Source organism: Thalia democratica, chromosome 7 (assembly GCF_965202585.1).
Source record: "Thalia democratica chromosome 7, ktThaDemo2.hap1.1, whole genome shotgun sequence".
Lineage (NCBI taxonomy): Eukaryota > Metazoa > Chordata > Thaliacea > Salpida > Salpidae > Thalia > Thalia democratica.
The window spans coordinates 36120799-36134708 of record NC_139171.1 but is presented as its reverse complement, the minus strand read 5'-3'; the positions used below and the strand labels follow the sequence as shown (position 1 = coordinate 36134708).

Sequence of the window (13910 nt, the reverse complement as noted above, 5' to 3'; positions counted from 1 at the left end):
TAAATTAAATTTTATTTAAATTGTAACAGTTGTCAACAACATTAGTGCTTCTCTAAAAACAAAGTTATATCAGTTTAAAGTGTTTCCTTATCATGTTATTATTTTGAACTAAACCATTTAGAATACAAAATACAGTTAAACTAGTTTAAAAAAACTATTTATCATAAATCTTGATTTACTGAAAAGTCTTTACAATTTCGTTTTTATAATAATAATACTAGAAGTTCACAGTTATAAAAGATTTTCTAACTCTACTTTGATTATACAATAATACAGAGCACTACCAACCACTTTAAACTAATTAAGTATAAACAGTTGCTAAAAAACAGTCGTATAACTTTAGTACAAAGATAAAAGTTATAACTTTGAACTACGTGATAACTTAAATTTTTCTAAATGTAAAACATTTGTTTAAAAACTTTATACGCTAAGCCTAGTTTTTAAAGACAAATCAGTTAGAAATTTATTACGATGGTATAACAATTACCAGAAGGTTAAAAGGTTGATAAACTAATTTTCTGGTTTTGTTTGCCTTATTTTTAATGCAGTTTATTTTGTATATTTATAATCTCTGTATGTTAAGCGAATTTAAACATTAAGTTTAGTTAAAAACAGCATTTAATTTATTATAAATCTATTGTATACCGACTAAATTGATTCGAAAGCAATTAATAAATTAGCTACTATTATTTTTTGCTATACTCATCAAACATTTTTTTATTTCAAGCGAAATGTTAAAACAAACAAAACTATTTTAAACTTAAAAAAACAATAAATCTAATACTTTTAAAATCATAATTACTTTATTTAAAGCTTTATGTTTGTTTTACTACTTTTGATAAGTTTAGAAAACAAGATGCTTAGCCACAAATACTAATAACAGTACTTATTTATAAGAAAAATCTAGCAAGTCTTACAAAGCCACATAAAAAGTGTCATGTAAAGTATATAAAAATAAGTTGTTTCAAAATTTTGATTACATTCACCGTCTTCATTCTATCGACGTAGTGTTTGTAACTGACTTATAACTTTTAGGTGCTGGGATAAAATAAAGTTGTTTTATACTCAGTGAAAACAAGTGCAAGTACGTTAAATACTTCAATAAATTTTTTTGGGTACTTATAGTGAGGGTTGGTAAAGTACGGCCTGCGAGCCGGTTTTTTGGCACGACAAGGAAATATATCTGACCCACAGCGTACATTTTATCTTAAAAAAGTTTGTGCATAACGAACGATTCTGAGAAATTAAATTAAAATTATTTTTATCTCTTCTTAATTTGACATTTAATTTACAGAAGTGGTTTTTAAAAAATTTTTCATTTATTTATTTACTTTCTTTTGTTATACTATAGTTTTACAAGTTACTGAACAGACTAAAAATTTATTTTAAAGTTCAGCAAGCGAATTTTTTCTTGTAAAACGAGCCCGCAAACAAGAATTCTAAGTAATACAAAAAGATTATGTAGCTATTATAAAATCGCTTATAAGTAAAGTATTGTTATTGTTTATTGAACGATAAAAAAGCGCTCAAAAAGTTTTGCCTAATGACCTAGTGTACGAAGGAACTATTCGATTATCGAGTCGTACACCACATTGTAATATTTTAAACACCACATTTTTATCAAACATTTAAAAACTTAAAGGTTTCATTTGGTTTATTTACAGTCTAGTGTTTGTCAAGTACATAAATATTTTATTACGATTAATAACAATGGTATTTGAAGAAATTAAAGTAAAAAAGTTGTAACAAATTTGTTCAGTTAATAACTGAATTTTGTACTTATTAAAGTAAATTAGTAACTGTAAACTAAATAAAGTCGTTAAAAAATATTTAGCGTAATAAGTTCGAGTTAGCTGTAATAGTTATCATATTTTAAAAATCGGCATGATTAAATTTAATATTTAAAATTGTGTTATATAACTTGTTACTAGAACTTTGCTATAAAAAGAACGTTTTTTAGCAATAGCAACGGGAAAATTATTTCAGTTTAGTTGTAGTTGTACATTAAAGATTTCTCTACAAATTCTATCGTTCAAATCAAAGAATGTTAGAAATGTCCATTGAATTGCACTTGTTGAAATTTTTCTTATATTGATAGAAAAGCTATTTTTTGAATAATATTTTAAAGTTTATATGAACAGTTTTTATACAGTTCTAAAAAGACTTTACACTAGTCTAAATTTTTTAAACTTTTTGTTAAGATGTTTTTTTATATATTTTGTTTGTATTTTGATTGAACTTTTTTTTATGAATTGTAACTAACTGTATTTCTTTTGGGTTATCTGTAAAGTAGTGAAAATAGTTTAATATATATTATATAAGTCACTTATTATTGGTAGAGCACACTATTTAATAGGGTATTATGAGTATCTTACAAAAGCGATCCGAAGTATAAAACAAAGGCGACATCCAAGTAACTCTCTATATCAAACCGGCGGGCGACTACTTTTATTATGATTTAATTTTGTTTATTTTGCTTGAAACGGTGTCAAGAATTGAAGAGAAAAAAATCAACGATAAAAAGGTTTATAATAACTTTGTCAGATTAATTAATAATTTCTAAACTAAACTACTTTTTTTAAACTACGTTACAATTACTCTATAAAAATTTCAATTAATCCAAAATATTTTCTGCTTTAATTAATTTAATCCTGTGTAAAGTAATAAAAGCATTTTGAATTTTAAAAGCACGTTATTTTTTAAAATTTTACCACATTGACCAAAGTTTTACACTATTCCGTGTCGTGGGTGCGTTCTGATTTTTTCATTAAGTTTAAATATTTTAATATTAAATTAAACGACTAAATATAACACTAAATACTTGCTAAGAGTTTTTAATCTACTTCCAGTTCACCTAAACCGCTCATAAAGCTTATTAGGTCGATCTGTTTTGATTTTAATGTTCGGCTGTTGTCCTCAGGGATAATTCTAAAAATTCTATTTTTGTCATGTTCTAAACTTTAAAAGACGTAGTATATATGTTCTATTTGAGAAATATTTTGACTAGTCGGTGCATTATGAGTTTTAAGAATTTTCTTTAAAGTTTTGACTGAAGTTTATTAAGGTTCATAAAGCATTTATAGTAACTTTTCTAAACTACTAAGCAGATTTTTTTGATTCGACAGTAAATTAGTTTTATGTTTCAATATTTTAGAAGTATTTCATAAGCCATTCAGTTTTGTATTTTTTTGAGATATGTTTATACTATTTTATTTAAAGTTTTAAACATATATATAAAACCATATAAATAACTATATAAACCACTAATTTAAGTTTAGTTAGTTTAAATTTAAACTAGCTTAGTAATCATTAGTTATAAACTAGTTATCGGATTTTAAAAGTATTCAAGTTTTTTTGATATAACAAAGTTTTAAGCCTGTAGTTATGAGAACCTTCTTTTTATTTTAATTCATACACACAAAGAATTATACATCAAGTTGTTAGTTAAAGTTGTTCAAAATCAACTAGAAATTAATAAATTTACTAACCGAAATTTATTAAAAAAAAATAGTTCAATCTTAAGTAAAAACAGTGTAAAACTAATAATTATCATTGTTCAGTTTTTCGACAAAACTTTTAACGATTAAGGGTTTGAATAGTTAGAAAGAAATTAGTGTATTAAAACAGTACACAATTTTTTTTATTTCCAAGTAGGAGACAACAACTTTTTTAGGTTTATTTTATGTTAAAACTCATTATTTGAAAACTAACTTTAAGTTTGTTACAAGTTACATAAAAATAACTTACTTTGTTAATTAAATAATGCATATAGAAGCCTAACTAAGTATGACCATCAGTTATTCGGCAGGAATTAATAAGTGTGGTATTAGTAAAATTTATGTATTTGTACTCTTGAAAGTGTTCTAAAGATATTTAAATAACAGCAAGCAAAAAGTTTAAGGCTATTTTTCTAATAAATGGCTGCATTTGTATGTTTTTTTAAAATATCAGCATTTCTTTTTATTCGGATCTACTTTTTACAACACTAAACTAGATTTTTTAAAAGGAAGTTGCTTAGCTAAAAAGACAAACGAATGCGCTTAGTTTAAAAAAAAAACTATATGATAAATTTGTAAAAACTATTCTAAAAATATGTGTTTAATGTTGAACAAAAGTAAAACAAGTTAATACTTACATCAAGTACGATATAAGAAAGATAAAACTTGCACTAAGAAAATATCAAGTCAAACTAAAATTGTTATTAGTTTTACATTTGATATTTCTATACATTTATATACCAAACACTTATATCATGTTTGAAAAGTTTGACAGGAGATTTGGTTCTTGTTTTACAAAAAATAAGTTATTGTGGTTTATTGTGCAAAGTTGGATTGTTCATGACTCGAGTCACTTAAACAAAAAGTATATGAAAATAGAAAGATAAGGCATGAACATGAATAAACAAAACAAAAACTTAAAAAAGCTCGCACAAAAAATAGAATGTCTTTAAAGTAAATCGAATATACAGTATACAAAAACAAAGAAAATATTAAAAGGCAATTAGGTGTTATAAAGATACTATTAAACAATATAAAATAAAATTTACTTAAAACAAGCTTCAAAATTAAATAGTCATAAAAACTTAGAAGCTTTAAATATAAAGCAAATAGTGTTTTAAAGTTTATAAAACGATTGATTACTTTTATATAAGGGCGTGGTAAACATTAAAAATTAACCTTTTCAGTAGCTAATTGAGACAAGGTAAGTTTTTAAATGAGTGTTTTATTGTTTTTCGCCGTTTTTACCGTATTTAGCTAATGATTATTTTATTCAGATAATTCTGTTTAGAATTTGAACAAAAACTATCTACCCTCTTACACAAACTACATGTGTGGTAGTAGTTTTTTCACAAAACTATTGTTGTGAGGAAAAAATAATTTTGCAACTGGTTATTTTTTAAGTACTTTTTTATATATTATTTACTATTGTTTCTTCATAATACATATTTTTAGAAAAAAAAAACGATTTAAAGTTATTTACGTTTACCACTTACAACTTTAAATACAGTTATTTATTCGAGTTCCTTTCTTCTATATACCAAAAAAACTAAGCGAAGTTTAGTTAATCTTTCTTTATATGACAAGGTATACATATTACAACGGCTGTGTATTAAACGTGTGAATTTTCGTTGTATTTTTTATTAAAACTTTGCTAATTTTAGGCTAAAGACTATAATTTCTCACTGTCTTTAACCTTTCAAACGAAAAAATGTTTTAAGGAGTCTGGTTATTTATCTTTGTGAAGCTTTGTAATTTTTTAGGATTATTACTATTAACAAATAAATGTAAATTATTGTTACTTAAAATAATTTTGTCTAATGATTTCTGAGTCGATCAAGTAGGTTGATTTTTACAAATCAGTTATTTGATTTGTTTGTTGTCTAACTAATATCTAAAAACGATCTAATTTACTTTTGTATCAATATGTTTCTTTTTTGAAAAATATTTGAAGTGTTGGTTATAAAAATGTTACTAACTGTGTAATAAAAAGATTTTAAAACTGATTACTAAAATTTTGAGCATATTATTTACTTTTAATATATCATTTAAAAATTAAAACCGAATCTGCTTAATTTTTTATATGTTTAAATTTTTAATCAAAACAGTAAATTTTGAGAAAATGCAAACTAAATATCGTAATTTTCAATTCTTATCATACGTATTTACATATAAATCTTTACATTATTTTATCAAAACAAACTATCAAACTTTTAAACGCTGAAAATGTAAAAACTAACAAATTTTTAAAAGCCGACTGTTTTATCGCAAAAAAATCAAAACTGTCAAAAGATATTTTTGCTTTAAACAGCGCAAAAACATTAAACATGATTTGTTGTTAGTTATCTAAAGCTAATATTTTAAAATGAAATTTAAAATGATTTCCTTTAAAACTATGGCTACTTTTTTTGTTAAAATGAGTATAAAAATAATTATGTGTAATTGCAATTGTATACAAATTGATTAAAAATGTTGAAGTTTTAAAGATTACTTTTAAATACTTTTACGGGCTGGGTGTCACTTTTGCACGAAGGGACATTTTTTCACGGCGTCATTTTTGCACGGTCGTCACTTTTGCATGAAGGGACACTTTTGTACGAGCGTCACTTTTGCACGGTCGTCACTTTTGCATTAAGGGACACTTTTGCACGGAGGGTCATTTTTGCACTGCGTCACTTTTGCACGCGGAGACAATTTTTTACGGTATTCATTTTTGCATGGCGACATTTTTGCACGACGTTACATCCGCATGGCAAATTTTTGCAAAGCGTCGCTTGCATGCGTTGCGTGCAAAAGTGACAACCGTGAAAAAAGTGTCTCCTCGTGCAAAAATTTATTTCTTTATCTTAGTTTCTAAATAATTTTTTTTTTGTCTCTAGTATGAATCTTTTATAAATAAGTTTATTTAATCTTTTCGTTAGTTTGTTTCTAGCATTAACTTTAACTGTTTAAGATTTTAAACAATTTACTTTTTGCCTTTAATATAAGTATGTTATAAAGTTTTAGTTTTCAGTTTCTTTTTATTTTACAGATTCAGTAGTAGCTAAAAAACTTTTAATCGGCCTGCATGCAAAAGTGATGTTCCGTGCAAAAATTTCACCGTTAAAATGTGACGTTGTGCAACAATTCAGCCGTAAAAATTTGTCATCGTGAAACAATTTTGCCGTGCAAAAATGACGCTGTGCACAAGTGACGCCGTGCAAAAATGACCCTGCGTGCAAAAGAGTCGCCGTGCAAAAATGTCCCTTCGTGCTAAAGTGACGACCGTGCAAATGTGACGCCGTGCAAAAGTGTCCCCTCGTGCAAAAGTGACCCTCCGTGCAAAAGTGACGCTCGTGCAAAAGTGACCTGTTCCTACTTTTTGGATCCTTTTTCTAATAATAATATTTTTTATAGAAATTTAATACTGAAAAAGTTTACTTTTGTTTTCAAAATATACACAAGTTTATTATTTTCGACCTCAAATCGAAATGTACAAACATTCTTTTGATAAGATAGTTGGCAAATATTAAACAAAAGTTGTAAGCATATAAGCAGTTTTTTTTAAATTATCAATCGGAAATTGTTTTTATTAAATTGTCAGATTAAGTGACCTCAATTATATAGTTTGATGAATTTTACAGACAAACTAGGCTTTTTTAAATAAAGGCTTTTATTAATAAAAGTTAATACCCTCCATGTAACGGTGCAATATTTCTTTTTCTTTTTGTACTTTTTTACTTGAAATAAATCTTAAATTTTAGTGACTAACTAAAAGCTTAGTTTTTTTTTTAATTTTTTCCATACTAGTAGTTAATAGTTATCTTGTATTTTAGTTGTTGTTTTTATTTATTGGTAACTGAATCTTTTTTATTATAGTTGTTTTTAGTTCATTGAATTTCAGATTTTAAGACAAAATAATATTTGAAAACTAATATGAAAATTAAAAAAAGTATTTTTTGGTTTGAATTTCTAAATACCTTTCAATATGATAGTTAATAACTTTTCTAGGAAGTTTTTTAATTTAAAACTATATTAGAAATAAAACATTTTGTTCAATTTTCATCACAATTTCAAAACGTGATGTAGACGAAACAATGGGAAAGAAAAAATATTTGAAAATGAATATTTTTACTTTAAAACTACACGAATCGATAAAAATAAGAATGTAATTAAAATTTTAAGCGTATAAAACGAAATTAAAAGTTTTAAATTTGTTTGATTTTTCAGAGAAACTTAAAAATTAAAGGTAACATAAGTATACCCAGGTGATCTCGTGCTAAGGTTAACCCTTTTGCGTGAAACTTATTTAAACTCGCTTAGTTAACAATATATTTGATAAAGTAATGAAAAATTTAAACAGTACTCAATCTTTATTACTATAACACATGTTTCTGTGTGTTAACAAGTTAACCCATTTCAACGGAGCTATAAAAGTTTAAGAAATACTATAGAGTTGAATTTGAGTATTTTATGAAATATCATAGCTCCGTTGAAGTGTGTTAACTTGTTTACACACAGAAAAAAGTGTAATAAAGAAAGAGTACTATTTAAGTTTTTGGTTATTATATATTCTAGTGAATTTGTTCCGCTAGAATCTTTATCAGCAAACGCTTAAATTTATCTTTTGAAAAGCTATTTAGTAAAATATAGTTTATGAAAAAATAAAGAAACATGCTAAAGTGTCACCCATGCAAAAATATTTTTTTTTTTTAAATTAACTTCATTCAAAAGTGATGCCGTACAACTCCGACCAGTTCGCATTTTACTTACAACTAAGGTGCAATAATAAACTTTATAACTTTTTAACTGTGAGCAAACTACTTAAATATTTGATAAAAAGTAGATAGTACGCAAGTACGAAACAAAACTGTAGAAAAGTTACTTTTTTATAAATGTTTCCTTTTAACGTTCAACAAACAAGATTTATAAATAATTCTCAAATCGGTCCAGGACACAGTCAAAGTTGTTCTGCTAGTTTAAAGTTCGCTGATGAAGGACTGTTGTCCGAAATCGATTTGAATTTTTATGCAATAAACTTGTAGATTTTTAAACTATCGTTTATTTATATTTTTGTAACGTCCAACAAAGTAAGTACAATTCTTCACGATGCGCGGTATGAAATTGATGCATGACTTCTTAGAACTAGATATAAAAATGAACTTTAAAGAAGCTTGGTCGAAGCACAGGGGATGGTTTGTAGTGGGGGCGACCTGCTTGGTGCTAATAGGAGTGGGGGGTTTTCTTGCAAGTTTTGGAAATTTTACGCAGTCTTTACGGAACGAGTTTAACAGTACGGAGGCTTTAACAGGTTAGTATGGTGTTTTAAATGTTTTTCTGAGGTCAAACCAAAAAGTATTTATCAAAATCTAACCTTCGACGTGCTTTTTAACTTTGTATATTATTCAGAGCATGAAATTTTAAGTTGTGTTGACTGCTAAGTTAAAACTGTCGTAGAGATTATTAATATTTTTTTAAACTTCAAACTTTACTAAAGAGTAACTGTTTTAGGCTTGGTCGGTTCTCTAACTTTCGGGGTGTTTTATGGCTCAAGTCCGGCCAGTTTTCATATCATGAAGAAAATTGGGGCTCGCAACACTTGCCTCATTGGTACCTTATCGCTGCTTGTTGGCATGATATCCAGCTCTTTTGTCACCAATATTTATCTGCTTCTGATCACTTATAGGTATTATTATGAATACTTCTACTTTTTTAGTATGATTTTGTTTTAAGTTTACTAAAAAAAATTTTATAAGAATTAATCTATAGAAAAGTTGAGTTAGAGTTTGTACGTTGAAACTTTTTTACCTAAGAATAATTCTTAATATAATATAAGTAATTTAAAAACAATACTGTTTGATTCAGCTGTAATAATTAAAAATTAACTGATACAAAATGTTTATTTCAAATATTGTAACAAACTGAAAGCTGGTACGAATGTAAAAAAAAATTGAAAAGTGTTCTTATGAACGCAATATACTTTCAAGTTTCTTGGTTGGAGCTGGTGGTAATTTTTGCTTCAACCCCTCAATGATTCTCATCGGATCGCATTTCGTTGAGAAAAACAAAGGGTTGGCGACTTGCCTGGCAACTGTCGGGCTGTCTATCGGTATGTTTTTTTATTGCAGAAAAAAAAAACTACTCATATTGGACGGACGTTACTTTAATGTTAAGTTTCTGTATGTGTTACTGTATATTTAACAACATTTAGAAAAAACTTTAAAGTTGATGATTTTTTTCAGTTTGAGTTAAATAAAAGAGATAGACGAGCTTATTTTAATATTTTTCTTAAAACTTTGTAATTATCTATTCAGCCTAAAAACTTTTATGGCTATTTAAGTTTAAGAATGACTTTTTAAAATAAAAGAAACTAAAACACTGAATGTATTTTTTATCTATTTTTTATCTAAAAAACAACTCACAAAGGTAATCTGGGCATCAACCCGCTCTTGGGCCACCTTGTGGACACTTTCGGATGGCGAGTAGCGTTGAGAATAATGTGCGCCTATGTTGTGTCGACTGCGTTAGTTGGTATTTCCGTCTACCGCGAACCAGATGTTAAAAAACCTGATGAAAATCATGTTGAACTGCAAAGTTTGTTTGGAAACTAAATAGTCTGTCCTGTGCTAAAAAAATCTTTTTTTTTCAACGTTTTGTAGTATAAACATTCTTTATTTCATATAGCTACCCTAGTATTAACTTTCTTACAAATATAAGCAAGTGAAACGAATGTTAAAGAGGAGAAAGAGGAAACAAGTAAGCTGAGTACACCGAGAATGCTCATGAACCCAGGAGTTATTTTGTGGATAGTTGCAACTATTGTGTGGAGTCTATCCTTTGTTTTTCCATTTATATTTACAGTAAGTTTTTATCAAGCTTTTTCTTAAACATTAATTTTTCTACAAAAGTTACTGATGTATACATAGTGATTTTAAAATACAATTAAAGAACTTTTTTTAATTGGTAAACTGTTTGATAATGTTAAGCTAGACATCTTTCTACACAATATAAAGAGAGTTGTAATTTACAAAGTTATCTTTTTAGAAAGTTTAAAGAGTGAAAAAAAATATTTGAGAACAAAACTATGTTGTTTATACACAATTTAAACTGTAATTCATTTCTAAGCATGATGTTTGTGTTCATTAAAAGTCTGGTGCAGACAGAAGTTGGTACATCTAAAAATAAAACATGACTTAATAGAGTTTGTCCTTAAAGTTCCATAAGCTCTATAGCTGTTAAGCATTTTTGTTTTTTTAAATGTTGTAAATAAAAGCTTTAAGTTATTTTTCAAATTATGCATTTAGTTTAGTAAAACCCATTATTTTTTTTTATGCTAACTCAACGACACAACAAAACCAGATCAAATATGTCAAAACAACGTTTCACGTTACCACAATTGAAGCGAACAGCATAATGATTGTCTTTGCCGTTTTCGCGTTCGTAGGCCGTCTTGCTGGAGGATTTTGCTCGGAACAAAACCGGGTCAGCCTAACTTACGTTTACGCCATTTTCACAACAGTTGCCGGCATCGTTATGATAATGACCGTCCCAATCAACAACTTCTATTGGCTGTATTTTTACGCAGTTTGTCAGTTTACTTTCAAATGTGCTTTGCGCCTTTTAACTTCTTTATATTTGGTTTTTTTTAGTATAACTTTAAACTCTTTATATTTAACGTTTTAAACTAGAATTTTTTTATGTACTCTATTTACTTATAACTTATATATACATATTTATTTATTTTTTGGTTAATAATTATTGTAGGTTGCGGATTAACTTCTGGACAGACAAATTCGATGATTTACGTCACAACTCACAAGTTGTTCGGAAATTTCTATGGAAATCGTGTATTTACATACGTATTTGTTGCAAAAGCAATTGGTCAGTTAAGATTATTATTACATTAAAGTTCTTAACACGGACTTTTACAGAACCATTTGCAGGATTATTTTTTTTAAATATTTATATAATTTCTTTAGTAGCACTGAAAACTAAAAAAGAAGTGTTTACTTGTTTAACTATGCATACTTTATAAAAAAAAAGTTTAATACTGAAGTAAAAATATGCTAATCTAAACTTTTAGCGGATTAGTTATTTTAATAATACTGAAATTAAGCTGTTCTTGTATGATACCGTTGTACAATCAACTTAAAGCATAATTAAAACTTAAAGGTCTTGTACAAGTTCTTCTGAAAAATTTTTACGACCTCAATAGAGAAAACTCACTCAATAAAATTACACAAATAACATCGCTAAAGTATCTTTATTTGATATTTATAAAAACAAAGCAATAAAATGTTTGACAACACTATTCAAAAACGTTTCAGGTGCAGTAACAGGACCAACTTTGGCAGGAGCGTTGTTCGACGCAACCGACTCTTACGACTTGCCCTTTTATTTTGGAGGATCCTGTTTCATCGCTAGTAGTGTTTTCATGGTAGCAACTAAGGTGGCTGTTGACAAATATTCATTGAAGCAGAGGAGTGTTTAGACTGGCTTCCTGGAGCTTGTGCGATCCCTGAAAAAAGAAGAAAAAGGAAAAATAACATTTTATAAGGATTGTTTTCATTTTATTTATATTTAGTTTTACTATAGATCAATTATATCGTAAATTTACTTATTTGATGTTAACTGTTACTAATTGCTTTTGTCTTTTATTTTCTCTTGATTACTTTATGATACTTGGTTACTATATAAGTGTGTAAAATCTTATTATTTGTTAGCATTGTACTCTACTGAAGAGAACTGCTCGAAATATATTTAGTTTTTTTCTAACTGTGTGTCTTAAGTAACTTATTGTATAGTTTAATGAGTCGAACAAAAAATATTTACACAGTGTTCTACTTGATCTACAAAACTAAGATCCGGTCAGACATGGATCAGATTCTTTTTTTCAATTTTCTTACATAGAAAAATAACTACAAGTTTTAAATAAATAAATGATCATGACCATGTTTTTTTAATAACTAATTATCTTTTAAGAAAAATAGTTTTGTCTGTTCTATTTTGTACAATTATCTAATTTTAATATTACCTAATGCTTAAAAACGTAAGTGTTTTTATAAACTGTAAGTGTAAAATTGTTTTTGTTATCTTTTAGCTCCTACTAGTAGAACTTTCTCTGGATATAACTTACTTATAAAGTTACTAGTTTAACAAAAGTAAAGTGTCTCGCAAAAGTCTATGTCGAAAAGATCTGGTCTATTTTGTACAAAACGCTGCCATATCAAGTTCATTGATTAGAGAAGCTACACAGTCTTATTATATAAAAATTGTACAAACATTGTTTTGTTTTGAATTTTAAAAGTCTTGAAAATTTAAAATACAACTTACGAAAAAAAAGTTGGTTAGACATGTAACGAAGGAAGCAAAGTTGTTATAAAGCAATCGTTCAACATGCTTTTATTGAAAGCCATGGTAAGCATATGCCAATAAAGAGCAAATAGAAAATCTACCTTTGTCTTTTTATCAAAAGTTTTTGTACTTTCAAAAAAAAAAACGAATACTTGTAAACCTACACTACTAGGAACAATTTAACATAAATTACAATTTTTAAACGTTTTAAACTGATATCGTAAATGTTTCTATCCTTGATGGTTTACCTTTGTGTTTTGAGGCAACTTTTACAACAAACTTAATTCGGTAGTTTGTTTAAAAAAAAGTTAACAAAAAATTACTATTGGTCGATCTAACAAATCGGATCCCAATCTGTTTTTGGATAACATATGTTAAAACAAGTGATCTAACAAAGTTATGCACCGTAATGAGATTTATTTTTGAAGTTAAGATTCGGCCGGAACCGGAATCGGATTCAATTACTAGTAAAAAAGGTCGAATCTGACCGGACCATAATACGTATAGTAGGTCCGGTAGACCACCAATGCTTCAAATCTTTTTTGGTATAGGATGATTAAAAATAGATAATAACTGTATGATATATTTAATAGTCAAAAACAAATAAAACTTACCTACTTCAAGCTTAGAAACATTAAGTTTTTTTTTAATGTAACTATAAGTAGTTGATTTTTTTTTTGTAAGTATCAAACCTTCTATTGCAACTAATTTTAGCGAATCTTCTCAATTTCGGGTTATAATCTTGATGAACAAGTTTAGAAAATCGTACGAACGGATACTTTTACACCAACAAAACTTTTCACGGGTTAAAGCTTTACTTATTTTTATTTTTTTTTTACTATCACTTTTTTTTCTGATTTCTTATTTTTTAGTTTTTATTTATTTTTTCTTTATTTATTTACTATCACTGGTATCCTTAACCGTTATCCTTGATCGGTATTTTTTTCTTATCTAAGTTCCTTTAATTTTATCATTTGTTGTCCTGGACAAGACGTAAAAAGGTATCCTTGGGGTGCGACCCGATAACCAAAATGTTCTTTGTACACCAAATCTTAGGACCAAATATTTTGAGCATCTTTT

The 13910-nt window shown here is 27.2% G+C and overlaps 1 protein-coding gene across 1 annotated transcript; it reads left to right on the top strand.

Annotated features, from left to right (window-relative positions):
• Positions 1-8585: 8585 nt before the first annotated feature.
• Positions 8586-11967, top strand: LOC145841331 (monocarboxylate transporter 2-like). The gene is made up of 8 exons (XM_082948692.1): positions 8586-8787; positions 8988-9162; positions 9464-9585; positions 9903-10070; positions 10194-10336; positions 10836-11064; positions 11241-11357; positions 11804-11967. The coding sequence occupies exons 1-8, from the start codon at positions 8586-8588 to the stop codon at positions 11965-11967; spliced, it is 1320 nt and encodes a 439-aa protein (XP_082804818.1).
• The last annotated feature ends 1943 nt before the right edge of the window (positions 11968-13910 follow it).